Below are 19,673 nucleotides of genomic sequence, written 5' to 3'. Positions count from 1 at the left end.
GGGGCAGAGGGAGATAAAGGCTGAAGCGGCACTTCCGAGACGGACCCTGTGAGGCACCGCGCTTGTGCCGGCCGGCGGTGGGAAGAGCGGGCGGGCGGGGGGGCGGTCCCGGGCGGGGCCCGGGGCTGTCCGGGACGGGGGGAGCGGCCGTGGGGTTCGGGCGAGCGCCCAGCCGTCCGACAGGCAGACTTCCATCAGGCAGCCTCTCCGTCAGCCGTCTCTCCGTCCGGCCAGCCGGGTGCCGGGGGCTGGAAGCGCCGCTGCCGCCCGGCCGCCTCCCTCTCTCTGCCGTCGGCTGGGGCTGCCCCGCGCCCCTGGGAGGAACCTCGGAGCGGGAGAGGGGGTTCGCGGTGTCAGTGTGGCTTCAGCCATGCTGGGGACAGTGACGATGGCGGGTAAGGCGGTGTGGCACCCCGGGTGCCGGCACACGCGGTTGCTGCCTGGGCTGTACGGGCGACAGCGGCAGCATCGGGGCTGCGGCCGTGCGCCGCTGCCGGAGAGCCTGGGAGCCCGAGCCCCCAGGGCTACCGGCTCTGGATTTCCTGGCAGGGCTTTAGGAGTTAAAGGTTCTGGCTTAAGTATTTTTATCTCAATGAGAACCGCTTCCAAGCGAAGGCTGCTGAAACTTCGGGAAGTGTCACATCGCCTCAGTCGGCCGTACAATGTGGTACCTGTGATACGGGGCTTTATGGATGTGGAGGTGCTAACTGGGCGTTGTTCTGAAGAACAGGGCTATGACCCGGTACCTGAAATTGAGGAATAGAAAGAAAAGGTAGTGACCGCACTGAGGGTGCTGTTTTACATCAATCAAGCAGTAAGGCAGCAAAATACCTGAAGAGCTAAACTTGGGTGAAATTGGAGGAAATATGGAAGTTAGCATCGTTTATATGTTGTAAGAACATTTGCATGAGAGAAATGAAGCTGTTACTCTACTGCTGTTTTAGCTTAACGAAGCAAAATTCAGAGGGGATTAGCATCGTGGCAAGGGTCTGTGTGTGTATATGTGTATGGGGGGCAGCGGGATCCCAGCCTGCAATACAAAAAACTCGATCTTAAGGAATTAGCACACAAGCCACTGAAGCTGAGAGCTAATACCATAAACTAATTGGGCTTCCTGAAAAGATGAGTTTTGGAGGAGCAAAGAATTAAAAGAAAGAACATTATCACGCTGCTGGGTTTGTACAAACTTACATTTGTGCGGTCTCTCACTGTTCTCTGGGAGACAAAGTGTTATTATGAAATTTGAATAAACCTCCCCCCCCCTTTTTTTTTTCCCCTAAAGATAGCTAATTTGCAGCAGAATTTCTCTCAGATTGATGCTGTATGGCTCTAGCTATCTAGGAAATCTTTATTTCATTGTATTAATAATTAGCCTCTTGTATATTGTTTGCTAGAGCCAGTGAATGAATTCAACAAATAGGAGGAGTTTATTCATGCAAAATACTTTAACTTTACAATACATATTGACAACAAAGCCTGTAGAAGTGCGGCTCCATTTGGAGCTGGCCCTGGGGAGGACTGTACGTGATTTGAATCAGTGAGTAGTGGAGGAGATATCCTACTGCTGTTTACAATAGGGTTTTCATTAAACTTGATGTTTAATGAGCTTATCACATGCTGAGTCTTTTTCCTCAAGGGTTCTCTATTTTTTTTATTTCCTTCTATTGTTAGCAATTAAAGGTTAAACTGTTTTTCAAAAGCAATGTCTTTATAGGTTTGCACAGTTTTGATCGTTTGAGGTTTTCCTTATTTAATAATTCCTGCGGTAGAACCTTGGATTTTCACTGCAGCACAGCTGCTTTTATTGTACATTTTACAAGAACTGCATTTAGCTTGTAGTATGTGTTATCATTTCTTGAAAGGGAGAGAGTACCTCTGCTTATTGGTATGCAGGAGTGTATTAAGCTGTCATGTGTCTAATTAGTGCAGATGCAGCTTCATCTCCTTTGTGGTAAGTTTGTGATGTTTACATTAGTCTTTATGTGGTCGTTTTGATAAAGAAAAAATTTCATTCTGCTTTTCATTGTTAATTAATCATCAGGGGTTCTCAAGAATGTCCCAGCGTTTATTTGCCATGCTTATCCCATCCTTCTTGCTAATGGAGCCATGAATTTTTTCCCCCTCAAATACCCAAGTGCTAGAGTTGCGCTTGGTGAATAAATTTTATTTTAAGAAGCAGAACCAAGTCACTGAATGTGAGATGTGGACAGCATGTCTAACCATGAAATTTCATAAATATTTGTAGCATGCTGGTTTGGTTCCCAAACAGAACAGCTGTGCTGGTCTGAGAGCAGTTTCTTATTGTGAGCATATTTAATGAAGAATTTTTAACTACAGCAACTATATTGAAGCCGTAGCTAATGGCTCTTCTGGCTTTAAAAGTCTTGTATTTGTTTTTAAAGAAGAACTATACTATTTTCTGATTTTTAGGACTGTTTTTTGAAACACTGAAATGAAAAAAGAAATATCTTAATCTAGAATAAATGAAATACATAACTCTTCCTGCTGGAATTTGAGAAGCTGGGCTCAGAATTGGAATTTGAGAAGCTCTGGGTTGGAGCAGACAAGTATGGCTAAATCAAAATCTTCTAAAAATAAAGATTTTTATTTTGAGAAATGTTAGAATGTTATAGCATCACAGTGGAAGTGATTGGTTTTTTGTTGTTGTTTGTTTGTTTTTGTTTTTTCAGTTACTTTTCTATGATGTAACTTTCTGGGGATACTGCTTTTGCTGTCTAAAGGAGTGCTAAACCATGAAAAATAATATCTATTTTGCAGCTTTTCCTTTTTCCTGATTTTAAAAATGAACACAAAAGTGTGAGGTTTTTAAACCTAACTCTTCAGTTGCCGCTGAAGTACCAGAAAAGTGAAGACTAAATCGTACTTCTTTCAAAAGCTTTGAAATAAGCTCATGAATTGCATAGATGCACGGTGAGATTCAGCATGGAAAAATCTCTGTAAATCCTCACTCATTATTTAATTAATCTGAAAGAACTTGCTCCCTGCAATGAACACGGCAAGTCAGTCCTTAGAAAACTGAGTGAATAGAAGGGAGAAGGATGTAGTATGTGCTTTCTATGGAAGAATTGTTTGTACATTGAAGTGGAAATAAATACGGTGTGTAGCAGGCAAAGGAAGGAAGAAATTGTAAAAAATGCATTGTTAAGAAGCAGAAATGTCATAGTTGTAGTTAAAAAAAAGTTGAATTGTTAGAAGGATAACACATAATCATATTTCTGTGTTATTTTGTTACTGCAAAGTGAGTAGTGTGTTTGATTTATTGAACCCAACCTTCTGAAACTTTTGATTAAAAGAATCAGAATTTGTGGTATAATGCCCAATTTGTGCACTCTGCAGTAAAAACTTAAAAGCATAGATTGGTTTTCTTAATGCTAAAGTGCTCAATTTCACAAATAATTCCAAACAGTTACTTTATTCTAAATAAATCTGTTCAGGGTAGATTTTTCATAGATACTATAAATTCAAGCTGTTTTTAATTACCCGTATCAATTTTTATCCTTTCTTTATATTGTCACTGTTGTTTCTAATGATAATTTGAAGAATTGTGCAGTTAAGAGAAAACTGCATTTGACAAATAGAAGCTTGGTTCAGATTTTTTTTTTAACTGCCTTCTATTTGTGTCATATGAGTGTTAGAGCAGTAGCTGGTGTTTTGTTGTTTGTTTGTGGGGTTTTTTTTCTTTTACAAGTTGTATTTGTAGCCAGTCCAGGCACAATGGTGACAAATGATTGTAAAATACACCTCATGGCTGCAGCATTTACTTTTCCTAATGCAAACCTAGTGAGAGAGTTGTGTATGTGACCAAAAGCACAGTTTGGCCCTAAACACTGAACAAATGCACTGAATAAAGCACAAAATCCTCTGGAGCCTTGCAGCGGCCAGAGGAGTTTGCGAGGTGGGCGATGGGTGTGTGTCACATCCATCTGAGAGATTGAGAATGTAGGGAATTCATGGAAAAAAATCCAGCGCCGTGCTGCAAATCCTTAGGGGGAAAAGTCAACCAACTCCAGATGTTGACATGGTTGACTTTGAGCGCATGAAGTGCTGTGGATTTAACTCTTGCAGTCAGACTGCTTTTTTTTAACTCTTTGGCAGCTACCAAGGGAGAAACACATTTTCACTTCTGGAGAGAGATGAGAGTTGAGAGCAGTTAAGTTGCACTGCTGACAGTGTCTGTCAGTCTGCAAAAAGAGGAGTTTAATTATTCATTTTATTTTCAATGGGATGAGACAGGAATTCAGTCATTCTGAGAGTACTAATTCTCCAACAACTGTCCAGGTCCTGATAAAATAGAAATAAATTCTTACAGTGGACTGAGTACCTATGAAGCTGTGAAATCAAGCACCTTTGAGTCCTCAAGACTGTCAGTTTTGAAAGTTTCTTTCAGAATAAAATTGCAATTATTAAAACACGAGCAGCACCTTGATTCAGTTGAAAATATTTGAAAGCTTAACGGGTATGTAAGCAGTTAAAATAGAATTTCACTGTTGGCCCTTAGCCACAGTGGATTTAAACAGCAAAGTGTATCAATTTTATGATATCACCCCTGATCTTTATCATCTCCTCTAGGTATATTTTTGTTGTATTCTATTCCTTGGCTAGCACATAATTGGTAAAGTAAAGCCCTGCTCAGGATACACCTAAGGAAATGTTATTCATATCAGTGTTTTACTATATTTGTTTTGTTTTCTGGTAGCTGTTTGGATGAGCCTGTCTGGTGTTTCTTAAAGATGCTTTCAAAACCACTGAATTAATTCAAAAAGTGCTGGTTGTCTTGCCAGAATACCTGTGGTAGTGACGTGCTACAGAACTCTGACTAGCAATGGCTTATGAAAGTAACTTCCGAACCTTTCTGCATTAGGAATTGCACTGACAGTTTGGGCACTGAAGTGTGATTTATAAAAACATCACTGTAGAATCCAGCTTCTGAATACAAAGTTCTGTGTGTATATGTAGTGCAAATATGACTTGGATATTCGCTCTGGAGCTTTGTCACACAACAGTGGCAGCCTCCTGGCAACATGCAGGCAAATTTTCTGGATGGCGCCTCTTTCCTCAAATGCTGAAGGAGAGCTTCAGAAATTCATTTTTAAAGAATCTTCCAGGGTTTTAAAATGTTAAAGAAGGAGACAAAGTAGAGACTGGGTGCAGCAGCAGCAGGTCATTAACAGCTGACACTGGAATGATATCTTGGAGATGAAATACCTTCTGGACAGGTTAAATCCTTTGGTGGAATTGAAGGGGTTAGTTCTTGGGCTAGGTCTGTAAGTATATCATCTGTGCACCATGAGGGAGAGATGGAAGTGTGATGTGTTGTAGCATAGCTGTGACTTTTCAGACTGGTATTAATAAGTGTATCTTCAGTTAGTCAGTATTTCTGTTGGTTTTTCCTTTTGCACTGTTTAGTGAAGTATTGCAAGGTAATGTGTCTGCTGGGCGGACTCACAAAGAAGACTTAATTACTCTCAGCGTGATTTGACAGTTTTGAAAGCTTATCACTGCCTCTAAACTCAGTGTTCTCTATTTTTGTTTGCATTTGCTATCCTTATGCATACCCATACCTTCAGATTTTGTAGCAGTCACAGCTCTTCTCACCGGCAAAACATTTTAGAGACATGATCTTTATCTTAGGGTGTTATGAACACATCATTTTATAAATAGAATAAGCAAAAACCCTTTGAATGTTTATCTTAAATATGAAGAGAAGCCTTTATATGCTAGTTTTACATCTTATCTCTCTTTGGAAATGGAATGCATCATTAATTCATATTCCTTATCATTCCTCTTGGAGTAATCCCATTTATCCATAATACCTGAAACTCATCTTAAACACTGAATTTACATAAACACCTGTGCTGGTTTGGGACAAATTTGGAAGGAAAGTCCCAAAGGGGTGCTTCCTTAAGGGAACTAGGAAAAAAATATGAATGAGTAAGAAAAGAAATGTCACCTTTTTACATTTTTTTTTAAACCTCAGGATTTTCAGTTATGAAGGGCATACATTCCTAGGGAGTGTTTGAAAGAGGAGAGATGAACCCATAGAAATCTGTGTCTCTGGTTCCTTAGCAGTCCCAAGTGCCTTTTGACTTCTCCACTCCACTCTGCCTTCCTGCACTTCTGGTCCTTCCCCCTTAGACCCAGCATTCCTCACTGGCTCTCATCCCTGCATTTCAGTCTACCTTTATCTAACTCATGTCAGATGGAGATTTTCATGTCTAAGAGTAAGCACGTTGGCATTAATGCGCAGCTGAGATAAACAGAAAGACTCTATAGACCTTGTTTCCAGCAGAGATGCTAAGAGGCCTGGCTCATGAGCAAATTTTTATTCAGTGTTAAGTGATCAGCATTTAGCTTCATAGCTGGTTAAGCAGAAAGAATCACTTTAATGTAAACAAGCCTAAGAAATCATTTAAGTACCTGTTACTAAATAATTGTAAAATATGTGATGTTTTGAAGATAGTCTCTGAAGAAGTGCCTCTAACTTTGTGAATTCCTGTTAAGCCTTTGACAGTTTTCTGTTAAATTACATAATTTTATGGAAATGACAAGGACTTTATTTCCAGACCTAGGAGTAAATGAACACAGACACAAAAGTGGTTCCTTGACTTTATCCTTGTATAGTCTCAACATACAACTGAATAAACAAAATGTAATATTTGATTAATAAGAGTTATTTTCCTTGTGGATTGTGCTGGTGTTTGGAAGAGGTATATTACCAATGGACTAAAAGTTCTGGCGGCTTCTTCAAAATGTCTCTTTTGCCTTACTCTTCTCCCTCACAAATGACTCAGTTCAAACATCTCTGGTCTGAAATGTTTGGGGAGTTAGTGTGTTAGCAGAGGTCAGGCTTTTAATTGAATTAGGAGTTAACAATTGAGGTAAATAATATTAAATAGTTAGATTAAGGAAAAACAAAAAGCTTTGCTTATGTTGACTTAGAAACAACAACCAGTAGACTGCTGATAGTGAAACATAATTTGCCCTCTACATAGCATTTAGAAGCCAGTATCCTTGTAGATTTTGTTTTGCTTATTGTGTAGTTAGTTCCAGCCTTACCTGGACTGCATTGTCTGTGTGCATCTGAAGAAGCAGCACTTAATACAGGGAGAACCAGGCAAGAGGCTGTGAGGGACCTCTGGAGATCAGGTGTTCCAGCAAAGCAGGGCCAGCTGCACAGTCAGAGACAACTTCAAGGTGGTTCAAATAAAAACGACAGCACTTTGGTGAAGTTGATGATCACATGCTTTGTAAAGCTGTCTCCTTCTGCCTCTAGACATTGAAGTAGCGCATGTGCAGCTTAAAAGAAAGGGACCATTCTAGGGTGTTGCTGTTTGGCATTGAATATTTTAAAATAATTTTATTTTTTCATCTTGGCACTCTAACAGGTTTGGTCAGAGAGGAGAGTATGTTCCTTCATGGCCTTGCACTTTCACCTGTTGCACAAAATACAGGGTCAAGAACAATATTAAACCGAAATCCTGGCAGCATCCAAGCCCAAGAATCTTCTGGTGTCTTGAAAATGCCATAGGTTTAATTTGCATGCCAGTCTCTGAACAAGAGTTGGCCAGAGAAGCAATTATATTTAAATTGTCCCAGCAAGACTGAGAGGGGCTTTGCCAGTGACCTGAAGGAAAAACTCAAACTGTCCTCAAAGCAAAGATAATGCAAATGGACATGTGAGCAGTGGAGGATTTTGCCTTCATGCATAGTAAGAGCCTCATTCATTTTAAGCAGTGTGGAATTGCTGTATGTATATTGCATGCATACATATATTGTATGGGAGAATTTTAAAGATTCATGATCTTCAAAGCAATATATTGTTACATAACTGTTTTGTGTAGGAGGTTACAAGTTTTCAGAAAAACAGGTAATTTCCCGTGGGTGTTTTCACATATTACTGTTCTTTTGTGACAGAGCTGTAAAATAAGCTTGCTTTTTTTGTCATCATTTTAGGTCAACAGGCTTTTTTAAAGTTTTGTTATATTTGTTTGCAGGGTTTCTTTAGGTGTGTCTGTCTGCATGGAATGTTTATTGAGTTCTTCAGGAATAGCTGCATATATTAATCGGTGTAGTCTGTGATAGATTTTTTTTTTTTTCTTCTTACTTAAGTTTGCCTTAAAGTAAAAGAAAAATAATAAAACCAAACAAAGCCACACAAGGAGAGCTGCAAAATCAGGGAATAGAATAAGAGAATATAAGCTTGAAAGCTGCATTTGAAAATAAACCGTGGAAAGAATTGTACAATGATACAAAGAGGGAAAATAATTACAGTAATGATAAAACATCTTAATTCTAAAAAATGCGCTAGCAGCATATAGAAAAACCACACAGGTAATAATAGAGTAAGTAGGTTTATGGAAGTTGGTTATAATGAAAAAATATATAAAGGTATAATATAACATTAAATTCAGAAGGAAATTAACTGGGGTTTTGTTTTGTTTAAACAGTTGGACAAACAGAACATTCCAGTGTAACTTTAAAGGAAGACACTGAAACTGTAGAGACAAATCCATCTGACTCGGGCACCAAGGACAGTGCAGATGCTGAGAAGGAGGATGCTCATTCAATTAAGCAGTTGCCGGCTTTGGAAGAAGTTGCAGAAGACCAGGTGGCAGAGCCACAGTCTTATGATCTGGGTTTTAAAAAGGTTTTTAAATTTGTTGGGTTCAGATTCACAGTGAAGAAGGAAAAGACAGGAAAATCAGAACCAGTTCAGCTGCTTACTGTAAAAAAGGAAACACAGGTCCCTGAAGGAGCTGATGATCAAAAAGAAGTTGGCTCAGAAGAAACAGCAGTGCCTGAGGATGTACTCTCTGTAGAAGACAATGCCAAAGATACACTGAAGAATGAAAAAACAGAAGATGAATCTCCTAACATACCAGAGTCAAATGAGATTTGTTCTCAGCCAGCTGCCTTAGCCACTGAAACTGCATCACCATTAAGAAAACTTTTCACTCAAGGATGGACTGGATTTAGAAAAAAGAAGAGTTTTAGGAAGACTAAAGAAGATGAACAACAATCTCCTGTGAAAGAAGAGGAGAAGGAAAAAGAGGGGATGACATTAACAACTGAAATCAGTGAAAAGGGGGAGAAACCTGAGTCTGAGAAGCAAGGTGAAGAGAAGAATGTGACAGCAGTAACTATTGAAGCACATGAAAAGGAGCAAACTGAAGGTGAAACACGAGAGTCAGAAAAGACTCCGACAGCCATAGGAGTAGAAGGAGACGAAAAGAAAGAGGAAGTCAAGTGTGATGAGCAGGGACAAGAAGAGGACTCAGCAGCATCTGTAAAAGAAAGTGCAGAGGGAAAAAAGGAAGATGATCAAGAAAGGAAACTGGTGGAAGTCTCAGAAGATCTTGGTAAAGAGGAAGAAAAAACTGAAGAAGCAAAGAAAGAAGGTGAGCTGACAGACGAACCACTAAAAACAAAGTCAGTGGTACCTCTAGTCACTGACAGTGTGAATGGAGAATTGAAAACATCCTCAGAAGTCCTACCTGTGGGAGAAAAACTGGTGTCATTGGAGAAGTGTGAAATGGATGACAGAATCGAAATTGCCTCTGAAGAGACATTTGAAACAGGATCTGTGGCAATGGAAATTTCTAGTGATCAGCTTAAAAAATCTGAAGGAAGAGAAGGAAGTAAACCTGCTCTACTTGGGAAAGAGACATTGGATGAAAAAACAGAGGAAACAGAATTGAAAATGTCACCCACAGCAGATGATGTTGCACAGGGAGAAGCTCTAGATAGAACCACAGAGAAGAAGGAGAGCAAAAACCATGAAACAGAATCAGCTCTGAGTGCTCCTGAATCAAAGTCCTTTTCTCCTCCTGAACATTCTGTTGACACAGAGGATAATCAACAGTCGGTCAAACCCACCGATGAAGGACTACAGGGAAAACCTGGCACAGATATGACTGATACGGTTAAACCAGAAGAAACAACTGTGGAAATTACTTCTGAAGAGGCAGCTGGAAAGAGGCCTCCAGAAGGTATCACAAATGAAGCGGAACTCCTGTCTTCTCAAGAAAAGACTAAACTGCAAGGCAGCCCTTTAAAGAAACTCTTTACAGGTACTGGATTGAAAAAACTGTCTGGAAAGAAGCAAAAAGGTAAAAGAGAAGAATCTAAGTTAGGGGAACAGGGTGAACCAATTCAGCACTTATCAGATTCCCCAGATAGCCCAGAGGAGCAAAAGGGGGAGAGTTCTGCTTCTTCTCCTGAGGAGATGAATGAAATCCCCTCTTTGGAAAAATCTGCAGATGGAGCACAGGTCACTGAAAGTGAAGATGCCACAGTTCCAGATGTGGAGCGAAAAAGAGAAACTGTTACACCTTGGGCATCATTTAAAAAGATGGTGACTCCAAAGAAACGTGTCAGAAGGTCTTCTGAAAGTGATAAAGAAGAAGAAATTGATAAGACAAAGAGTGTTGCAGTATCTGCAACTGAAAATGTTGTTGATGAAAATCAGGGCGAAATAAAAGAAAATGGGATTGACCAGAAACCAGAGAAAATTACAGAAGAGCCCAAAAGAAAAGTTGATGCCTCTGTGTCCTGGGAAACTTTTATATGTGTAGGTTCTTCAAAGAAAAGAGCCAGGAAGTCATCATCATCTGATGAAGAAAGCCAAAAAGTAGAAGAGTCTGGACAGAGCAAAGAAGCAGCAACAGATGCAGTTCTTACTAGCTCTCAGGAGAGTGATCAAGGACAAGGGAACTCTTCCCCAGAACAAGCTGGAAGCCCATCCGAAAGTGAAGGTATTTCAACATGGGAATCATTTAAAAGGTTAGTTACTCCAAGAAGGAGATCCAAAACCAGAATGGAGGAGAGAACTGAAGACTCTGTTGTGGGATCTAGCCTGGAGCATTCAACATCGGATGGTGAGCCTGGAAAAGATGAATCGTGGGTTCCATTTAGAAAACTGATGCCTGGGCGTAGGAAGAAAAAGTCAGATGGAAAGACAGAACCAGCTCATCTTAAACAAGCAAGAGAGGACATGGCAGAAGCAGCTGAAGAAGATTCTGATATTCCAGCTGTTGTTCCTTTATCTGAATATGAAGCAGCAGAACAGGAGAAAATGGAAGCCCAACGAGCGAAAGATGCTGAAGTGTTGAGAGAAGAGGAGACCCTAAGGATGGAGCAAGGGTCTGAAGGGCTACATGCAGTTGCTGTTACGGTTGTAGAAGAAGAAAGGGCCGTGGCCAGCATTGAGGAACGGTCACCGTCGTGGATATCTGCTGCTCTGACAGAGTGCATTGAGCAGGCAAGAGAAGAGGAAGAGAAAGAAACTCAGAAAACGGCTGAACTGAGTGTTACTGTGGAGGATGCAGTGGTAGCTGCTAAGACAGTGCCAGAGACTAGAAAGGATGTAAGTGATGACACCACAGCAAGTGAGTTGGAGCTAACCTCCGAAGCAGTGACTGCTCTGGAGACTGCAGAAGCTTCCTGTGCTGAAGAAACAATGGAAGTGTCCCTTGCCGAGGAGACAACTGAGATGGTTTCTGCTGTGTCACAGTTAGAAACCCCAGATACTACAGAGGAAGCTACACCAGTTCAAGAAGTAGAGGCCACTGAACAAAATCTGAAAGAATTGGACAAACAGACGCAAAAAGTTCTTCATGAAGTTGCTGAAAGAGTAAAATCAGATGTAACACAGCTGGTAAGTGAAAGAGCTGTGACAGAAACTCTAATTACAACAGCACAGGGACTTGAGTCAGAAGTGAAGACTGGTGCTAAAGATGGGAACGTTGTAGGCCAGGAAACTGTTCTGCTTGAGCAGTCCTTGGAAAAAGAACACAAAGAGGATGGCCCCCAGCCCCAGCAAAGTGCAGGGAGCATTCAGGGCCAAAACAGAGTTGAAGAGACTGTTTTACTTGAAGGTTCAGAGAAAAGTGAAATACCTTCTGTGATGGAAGAAGGCACAAAAGGACATCAAGGATATGGTGAAGATCATGAAGAAGTAAGTGAAGCGCAGAGGACAACAGAGGAAGAAACTTTATCACATGACAAAGAGTTTCACAGCATCAAAGCCATCACTCCCAAGGAAGAGCTGTTTGCAAAGCAGGAACCTTCAGAACAGGAGAAACTGCCCATAACAGAGTTGGCACTGGATGCAACAAGAGATGAATGTGCTGCAGAAGGAAAGCCTGCAGTAAGTATTGAATATAACACAAAAGTTGGTTTGTCAAAGAGAAAAATCAGCAAGTATTAGATACTATACCTCATTTAGAACCAGGTTGTGGGTATATTACTGTCAAGGACCTTCCTTGTGAAGCCTGAGACAACTGAAGTTCATTTCCAGTGAGACACAGATGTCTAGAAGCAGCAGGCACTGAAGCTTGTGTGCAGGGTGGAGTGGATGCAGTGCCTACAGAAATGGAGTGGGAGATGGTCTGCTAGATGCAGAGGTACTGAAATGGTTGTCATTAGGGCTCCTGCACTGCACAAAGTAACAGAAGATGATATATGAACCCCTGAGATACAGATGTGATACCACACACAGTGGATGGTATCTTCAGTTGTAGGCAGAAATACAGGTGAAGCTGAGGTGCCTCTGCAAAGGGAGGACATGAAACAACACCACTCTCTCCAGGTTTAAATGCTGTAGTTTGTGTGGCTGGCACATTCCTACCTTCTTCCCTACCTCCTCATTTTCTGTTTTAGTCTTTACATGTTGCCAGCTGTCCCTTCCTTTATTAGTTTTAAGGCTGCCCTTTGTTTAATGAGCTACATGTCCTCAGAAACAACACAGGCTGGGATTTTTGTGAGCTACAAATCCCTGTGTCATCACCTTGCGCTCTTCCCATAACTCTTGTCCTTTTGAGTGTTGCGGTTTTTCACATAGAACATTGCTGGTCACTCCCTGCTTGTACCCTTTTTCACAGATTTGTTGCAATTCTCCACAGGTTCAGCAGGACAAGGCAGAGGATGAATCCTCATCCTTGGGGCTTGCAGCTGAAAAGCCCGTGCAGCTCGAAGGAGAGGGCAGAACGCTTGCTGTGGAGCCAGAGTGTGCAGAAGCGGTTGTCACTGTGGTCCCTGTTAAAACTGAAAAACAAGATGGAATTCCTGACTCAGAAGAGCAAGTTTGTACTAAAGGAGGCCCTAGCAGGACACCTGCCCTGAGAGAGGAAGATGATGCTGTGCTCAATGGAGTACAAAGCACAGAAGTCACTGTTCCTGAGGTTCTGCTGCAGAGGAAGGGGAAAACTTCTGCCCTTCCTTCAAAAACAGTTGGCTCAGAAGCAGCTACAGATGCTGAGCAGAGTGTGAGCAATGGGTCTGACACTGCAGCAGAAGATTCTGTGCCTGTGGTAGAGCCACAATGCAGAGACAAAATGACTGAAACCCCTTCCAAGAGTGATGAAGCCAAAGGTGGCAAAGTGGAAAGTGCTGTGCTCAAATCTGAAACATGGCTGGAGGGCACTTCTATTGTTGCTGAGGCTCCTGTGCAGGTTGAAACAGATGGGGCATCTCCATGCACAGAGATCGTTGGAAATGGAAGTGCTGTTATCGCTGATACAAGTCCTAAGAAAGGTGAAACACCCAGCAGCTTGGCTGGAGAAGAGACTGTGGGAAAAGGACAAGAACTTGTAGAAACCTTGAACTCTCAATGCTTCCCAAAAGAAGATAAGAAAAATGAGCTGGAAGGAGCCAAAGAAGTCTTTGAATATGGAAAACAGGAAGCTGTGAGATGTGATGAATGTTCAACTGCTGTCCAGCAAGAGGAAGGCTCTGACTCAGCCTTTCCACAGGCTGAAAGTGTGGGGGCTCTGAAAACACCTGTGGATCTAGCAGCTGCAGCAGATGGAGAGCGTGTCGCGGCAGAAACTGTGGCACGGGCAGACATGACAGCCAAATCTGTACAGCCCTTGGCAACCACACCAGAGCAGATGGCTTCTGAAGAGGTCCCAGTTTCTAATATAGACTGTTCACGCTGTGGGACTGCAGAGCTTGGTAGTATGGAGGCACCCAAGCCTAGAGTAACTTGTGCTTCCATGAACGGAGTATCAGAGGAGCAAGAGTGGCCCCAGAGCACAGGGCAAGCCGAACACAATGGTATTCCTTCCAGTCACAGTCTGTCTCCCAGCCACCCGGAACTTCAGAAGCATGTTGTTCAGTCTGTGGTCATAGAGTCCCAGAGTACAAAAATTGTACTGAATGCCATTCAGTCAGCTGTTGACAAACTTGCAGAAACAGAAGAGTTGGCAGCCCTTGAGTCAGAGCAGAGCATTACGTCCATAGGGAAAAGCCCATCAGATAAAATTGTACCTGAACTGGGAAATATGCAGGTAGATCAACAGCTTCCAGTAAAAGGGGAAGAGATACGAAGTAAAGAACAAGAGCTCAAGCAACCAGGAATAGTGAAAACTGCTACCTTAATTGAGTCTGCAGAAATTCATGCAGCTGTGGAAAAAACAAAGGACATGCCTATAACTTCTGAGTTGCAGAAAGATGGACAAAGTCAGAATTCTTTAACAGTCATGACAAGCCTTGAAGACATTTCAAGGGGAATTGTGAGACTTCAGAAATCAACCCTAGAACAAAGTACTTCAGAAGATTCTACCAAAGACACCCTAGACATACATACACCAAAATTAAGGGAAAAAGAGGTTGGGAACATTATGGAAATCTCAGACCAACATACAGGACAGCAAACATGCAGGGAAAGTGAAGAACAACCATATCACTCACCAGCGGAAGATGGGAAAACACAAATGTGGGAAGATGACAGTTGTCCAGAAGGAACATCTTGTGACAGACAAAGTCAGAACTCGGTGGCTCTGACGCCTTGAATGTAAGTAGCATTTTTAGCCAGTAATTTATTTATTTTTCTAAGATAGTTGTGAGGATCTCTAAGCTGTTCTCTCTAATGTGGTGCGGTGGTTTGTTTTTATTATTTTGCGTAAGGGCCACCGTCACTTCCGTCACTTCAGTGGCCTTGGACTTGGCCTATATTTTGGTGTAGTAGTTCTGGGAGGTAGTAAATGTATTTTCTAGTTTTCCTAGGTAGGAACTCACATGACACATTCAATGTATGCAATTGTATGTGCAAACACACTCTCTAACAAAGCTCTTTTTAAAATCCTAAACAATGTGAGTATTGCCTTCCATGGTAAACCTGGAGTGCCTCACGTACAAAGGTCTTTGCACTTCAGAGGAACTTGAATCCAAAATTACAAGTATCATCTCTCCCTAGGATATATACTGCACTTGCTTCACTAAGTCCTAAGACCATTATGTCTGAGAACTGCTTGGGAAAAAATGTATTCTTGGGAAAGTGAGTTGTCATTACTAAAGCTTTTTTACGGTCATCTTTCTTTCAGATGTGCTAAGCATCCATGTGGCATTTGGAGAGATGCCAGTCCTAGAGAACAACTGACAATCCTGCCACAGAACCAGGAGCTTTACTCACTACCCTTTATTCTTGGATGTTAACATCTGTTCTTTTGAGGACCTTGCCTTGCCATTTTTGTTAAAAAAACCAATGCCTTTAATATTGGCTGTATCCATACCTGTGTTCCATTTGAAGGTTATTTGTCTCTGCCCCAAATAATCCATTAAGACTGGAGATGCACCACTGAGTGACTGGGCAGACCACTAGAATTTTTGCCATGTCTCCTCATTTAATGTGTGTCCTGTCTGTCCAATCTCCTTGAATCCCTTCACTTGTCCCTGAGTCTCCCTCCCTTCTTTAGCAGTCTCCCTTACCCCTCACATCTTTCTTAGCTGCCTTGATCTGACCTGTGAGTGGCCATAGGTGCTGCTCAGCTTGTGTGTGAGGGGAAGAGGAGGGCTGACTGATGAGAACACATGAGACTTCTGGATACGTCTGTCAAACAACAGGAACTGGATCACGCACAAATTGTTGAGCAAGGTGCTCAAGTTTGCTGCCTTTCAGTCCCATTCAGGTATCTCTGTCCATCTTTGAGTTGTATTTGTGCAGGCCTGATTTAGTCAGAAATTATTTCTACAGTGTATCTTGAAAGGAGATAGAAAATACCCTTCCCTCTGTTGTTCCAGACTTCGGGTCTCAGGACTGGACTGTAATGTATTGAATATTTATATGTATGTCTTAAACCCAGTTCTGATTTTAATGTAGAGCAATGATACTTCTGTACTGTTTAGGCATTCCCTTAAATGAATATTGTAGAGTAGCCTGGAGAGGAAATCGATACAATTGGAGCAGAAATTGATAATGTGTAGTTTCCTATTTATTGTTCCAGGTTTTTCCCCCCTGTAATATTTCTCAAAAAAGTTTGGCTGTGTTGCTTTGAATATTTATATGTCTATTCTAAACCCAGTTCTGATTTTAATGTAGAACTATGATATTTCTAACGACAAAAGGAGAGAGCCCTGACCTGACCCACTGCTCACTTCTACTTGCAGCCCTCCCTGGTTACTGAGAACCCTCCAGGCACCACTGTTCCTCTGTCACCTTGTTCTTTATATCTCGCCACTCTCATTCCAAGCTCTGCTAATTACTGGTCACTGCCCCATCCAACCTGAAGCCTTTCCCTGCCCTATAAGGTCTAACATCTTTCCTGCATACACATTTCCTCCTTTCCCAACCCCTGCCTGAACTGTTTTTCCACCATACCATTTTCTGAAATTCTCTCCACTCCTGACAATTCTCTTGTCTTTTCTGAGGCAGGAGTAGGAAAGAGGAAAAAAAGGACTTGGTAATGAGTTCTGTCTTGAATTGCAAAAAGCTGATGAGATCTTTGGGGTATTGAGGTCTTAAAAAGCTTCATGAAAGGTGGATTGGACCGGCAACAGCTGAGACCAGAATGGGCAGGGTGATACAAAGACACCTAGAAGCCCCAAGACTCAGAGTCCTGGGATGTCTGTCCCCAACAGGAATTGGTCCTCTCCTTTGTTGTTTACATTAAAATCAAACAAGGGGTACAAGTCAGTACTTTCAGCTCTGATTTCCAAAGTGAAGGTTACAGATCGCACATTGTGGAACCAATGCCCATCAAGTTGAACAATAGCTCACTCTCATACCTGTATAGTAATTTATTTTAAAATCAACTTTAGTGTACAAATGCTCTTGTTACAGCAGGTGCTGGCCTCTCCTCGAGGCTGCACGTCCAGCAAGCAATGTGACTGATTGCACTGGTGTGATTGCACCATCTGGTGCTGTCCTGCATGGAAGCATCAAAAGTTTTTTCCTTACCTCAGAGCGAATTATATAAATATTTAAAGCCAAACAATGTGGTTTCAAACAATCCAGTCTATCTCTGTCCATTGTTAGTGGCAGCTTTCCCCCTTGGCTTTGGGCAGTCCCAAAAACCTCGATTGATTTCCCCACATTTAGGTTGGCTTGCAAGGTAATGATGCTCTTAGTAACACCTCACAAGTGCAAACTTGGCTGATTTTGTACAAATTGTATACCTATGTACCTTAAGCCATATTGCAATAACTGCAGCAGGTAAAACAAAGTAACAAAAGCATGACCTGTGTAATCCTGATTCTTACGTTTGTAGCTCCAAAGCTGTTAATAATATGTAAAGTTACTTCTTGTCTGAACCTCATTTAAATAAAGCTAGCTTTACCACAATGTAAATTGTCTGTTGGTAGTAATTGGGCAGGCAAGGGCTTTTAACTTGCCTGTTTTCTCCATTAATCCAGGGCCTAGGTAAGCAATGTAACAGACCTAACTATAAAACATACAAAAGCTTCTTTTTATAACTGACAACTAAAAAAACCTGCTGCACCCAAACCAGTGCTGATGGTGCAGGGAGCATGTCTCCACGAAAAGATACCACTTTGTTCCAGTGTATTGCTTTGGCCTCTGAAACTCTCCTTGAGTCTGTGACTTCTGGCTTGTGCTTAAAAGCTTGAAGCTTCCTCTAATCCAATGTATTGGGTTACCAAATTTGATTTTGTGTTTTTAAGGTAGATTTTCATTGATTAAATAAAATGCAACTACAAATTTGTTCTAACCTGTGTATGTGGTGGGGTTTTTTTTTGTTTGTTCTTTTTTTTTTTTTTTCTCTTGCTTAATGTAAATTATTTTCTGATGGTTGCTTCATCTTCCGGGAAGTTAGATTTGCTCCTGAGAATTTACGTTCACGTTTTGATGTGAATTAAAGCTAGTTACAGAATTAAACTGTGATTTGGCTCTAAGTTTCAATAAAATATCCGTATTTCAGAAGAACTAATAATGGGGTAATCCAGAAGACTGAAAAAAAAATTATTAAATTCAAGCTAGAAACAGTATTCAGTGAGCCAGAATGAAAAATTAGTAAATCATTTGCCTTGCTGGTGTGACTAAAGTATAGAAAACTCCAGCAAAGCAACAACATAAATGTCCACAAAACCTTTGTTATAAATTAGCAGATGGTCTTGGGCCAAAACTAGTATCTTCTAGGCTTCCCCACTTCTGCTTAGTGAGGGTGTACTCATGGCACCAGAAATCTGGGTATGCTGGTTATTTATGTTAGCAGACCTTGGACTTCAGACGTGAATTTTTTCCAGCTGTTCATGTTCTGTGGCTGCGGCTGATTAGCGGTGTTTGTGTCTCAAGACAGATTCACACCTGAAGTAGTTTTGTAAGAACTAGTGCCTTCCAATCAGCTAACATGCTAAATCCTGTATCTGCAAATAGCTGTACTTAGCTCTACTGGTTGCAAGTGCAGGGATATTGGAATGCTGCATGCAGCCTGTCCCTTGTCTTGCTTTGGCATGGTGTCAGGGGGCTCACACTGCGGGGGACTGATCTCACTGTCTGCCTTTGGCATCTGGAGGTACAAATGGAACCAGCATCTCCTGCCAGACATTGTGCTCAAGGTGTACACAGCCTCTGCTGCCCCGTTTGCAAGACTTCTGCATTTATACTGGTTAGTGAAATCCCTGAACAGGCATCTAACTAGGGCTTGGAGTCCAAGCCTCTTGCAGCCCGAGGAAGTTTGTCTGCTGTTTCCTCTTGTAGGGCTGTTGGCAACAGCTCAAGTATCCTGCCTGTTAGCTCAGGCTATGAAAGTGGATCTGGCTTTCCCATGCAATCCAGAGCATATGGGAGGCAGCTGTGCTCATTGAGGAACCTGCACAGCTTGGATACAGCAAGTGCTTGGGGATGGGCAGGAGCCTTGCCAAAAGCAGAGAGGATTCCTGAGATGTTCATGTCTGGATGCTGAACGCTGGATGTTTGTCATTCGCAGCTGCCACATAGGATGGGAGCAGCCCTGGGAAAGCTGATGGCCTCACAAGGAAGGATGTGGCTTGGAATGAGGAGCAATGTGGAGCAGGCCAGTGGAATTGACAGCACAGGCTTTGGAGTTCTAATCTGGCAGGGGGATGAATGACGTGATAAAGGAGGGCGACAGCTCTATGAACATTTTGAGATACTCCTAACAAGGTGGAAACAGCCACCACAATGTAACACCTGGTGTCATCTCTGGTTGGGCACTTCATAGAGTCTTTACAAAAGTAAAAATTAAAGCCAGGGGTCTAGTAAAGGCATGTGTCTGTTCTGCTTCAACATCCTCTTGGTAGTATTTTTTCAACTCCTTAAATCACGAAGAACAGTTTTAGGAAGCATCTCCTATTCCCCCTTGAAAATGGCATCCACTTCCACAGCTTGAAAAGGCTATGTATAATCATAGAATGATTTGGGATGGATGGGACCTTGAAGAATGTCTGGTTCCAAC

The 19,673-nt window shown here is 41.8% G+C and overlaps 1 protein-coding gene across 1 annotated transcript; it reads left to right on the top strand.

Annotated features, from left to right (window-relative positions):
* The first annotated feature begins 207 nt into the window (after nucleotides 1-207).
* Nucleotides 208-17,959, top strand: AKAP12 (A-kinase anchoring protein 12). The gene is made up of 4 exons (XM_040059837.2): nucleotides 208-395; nucleotides 8,469-12,169; nucleotides 12,924-14,815; nucleotides 15,345-17,959. The coding sequence occupies exons 1-3, from the start codon at nucleotides 371-373 to the stop codon at nucleotides 14,811-14,813; spliced, it is 5,616 nt and encodes a 1,871-aa protein (XP_039915771.1). The 5' UTR covers nucleotides 208-370; the 3' UTR covers nucleotides 14,814-14,815; nucleotides 15,345-17,959.
* Nucleotides 17,960-19,673: the final 1,714 nt, after the last annotated feature.

This window comes from Hirundo rustica, chromosome 3, assembly GCF_015227805.2.
Source record: "Hirundo rustica isolate bHirRus1 chromosome 3, bHirRus1.pri.v3, whole genome shotgun sequence".
NCBI classification, from domain to species: domain Eukaryota; kingdom Metazoa; phylum Chordata; class Aves; order Passeriformes; family Hirundinidae; genus Hirundo; species Hirundo rustica.
This window is presented reverse-complemented; position numbering and strand designations above follow the sequence as displayed.

Bases quoted from the DNA above. Each gene is read 5' to 3' on its own strand.
- AKAP12 (XM_040059837.2), top strand. From the start codon at position 371: ATGCTGGGGACAGTGACGATGGCGG. The intron at 396-8,468 runs GTAAGGCGGTGT...TTGTTTAAACAG, and splicing joins GGGGACAGTGACGATGGCGG to TTGGACAAACAGAACATTCC. The intron at 12,170-12,923 runs GTAAGTATTGAA...AATTCTCCACAG, and splicing joins CTGCAGAAGGAAAGCCTGCA to GTTCAGCAGGACAAGGCAGA.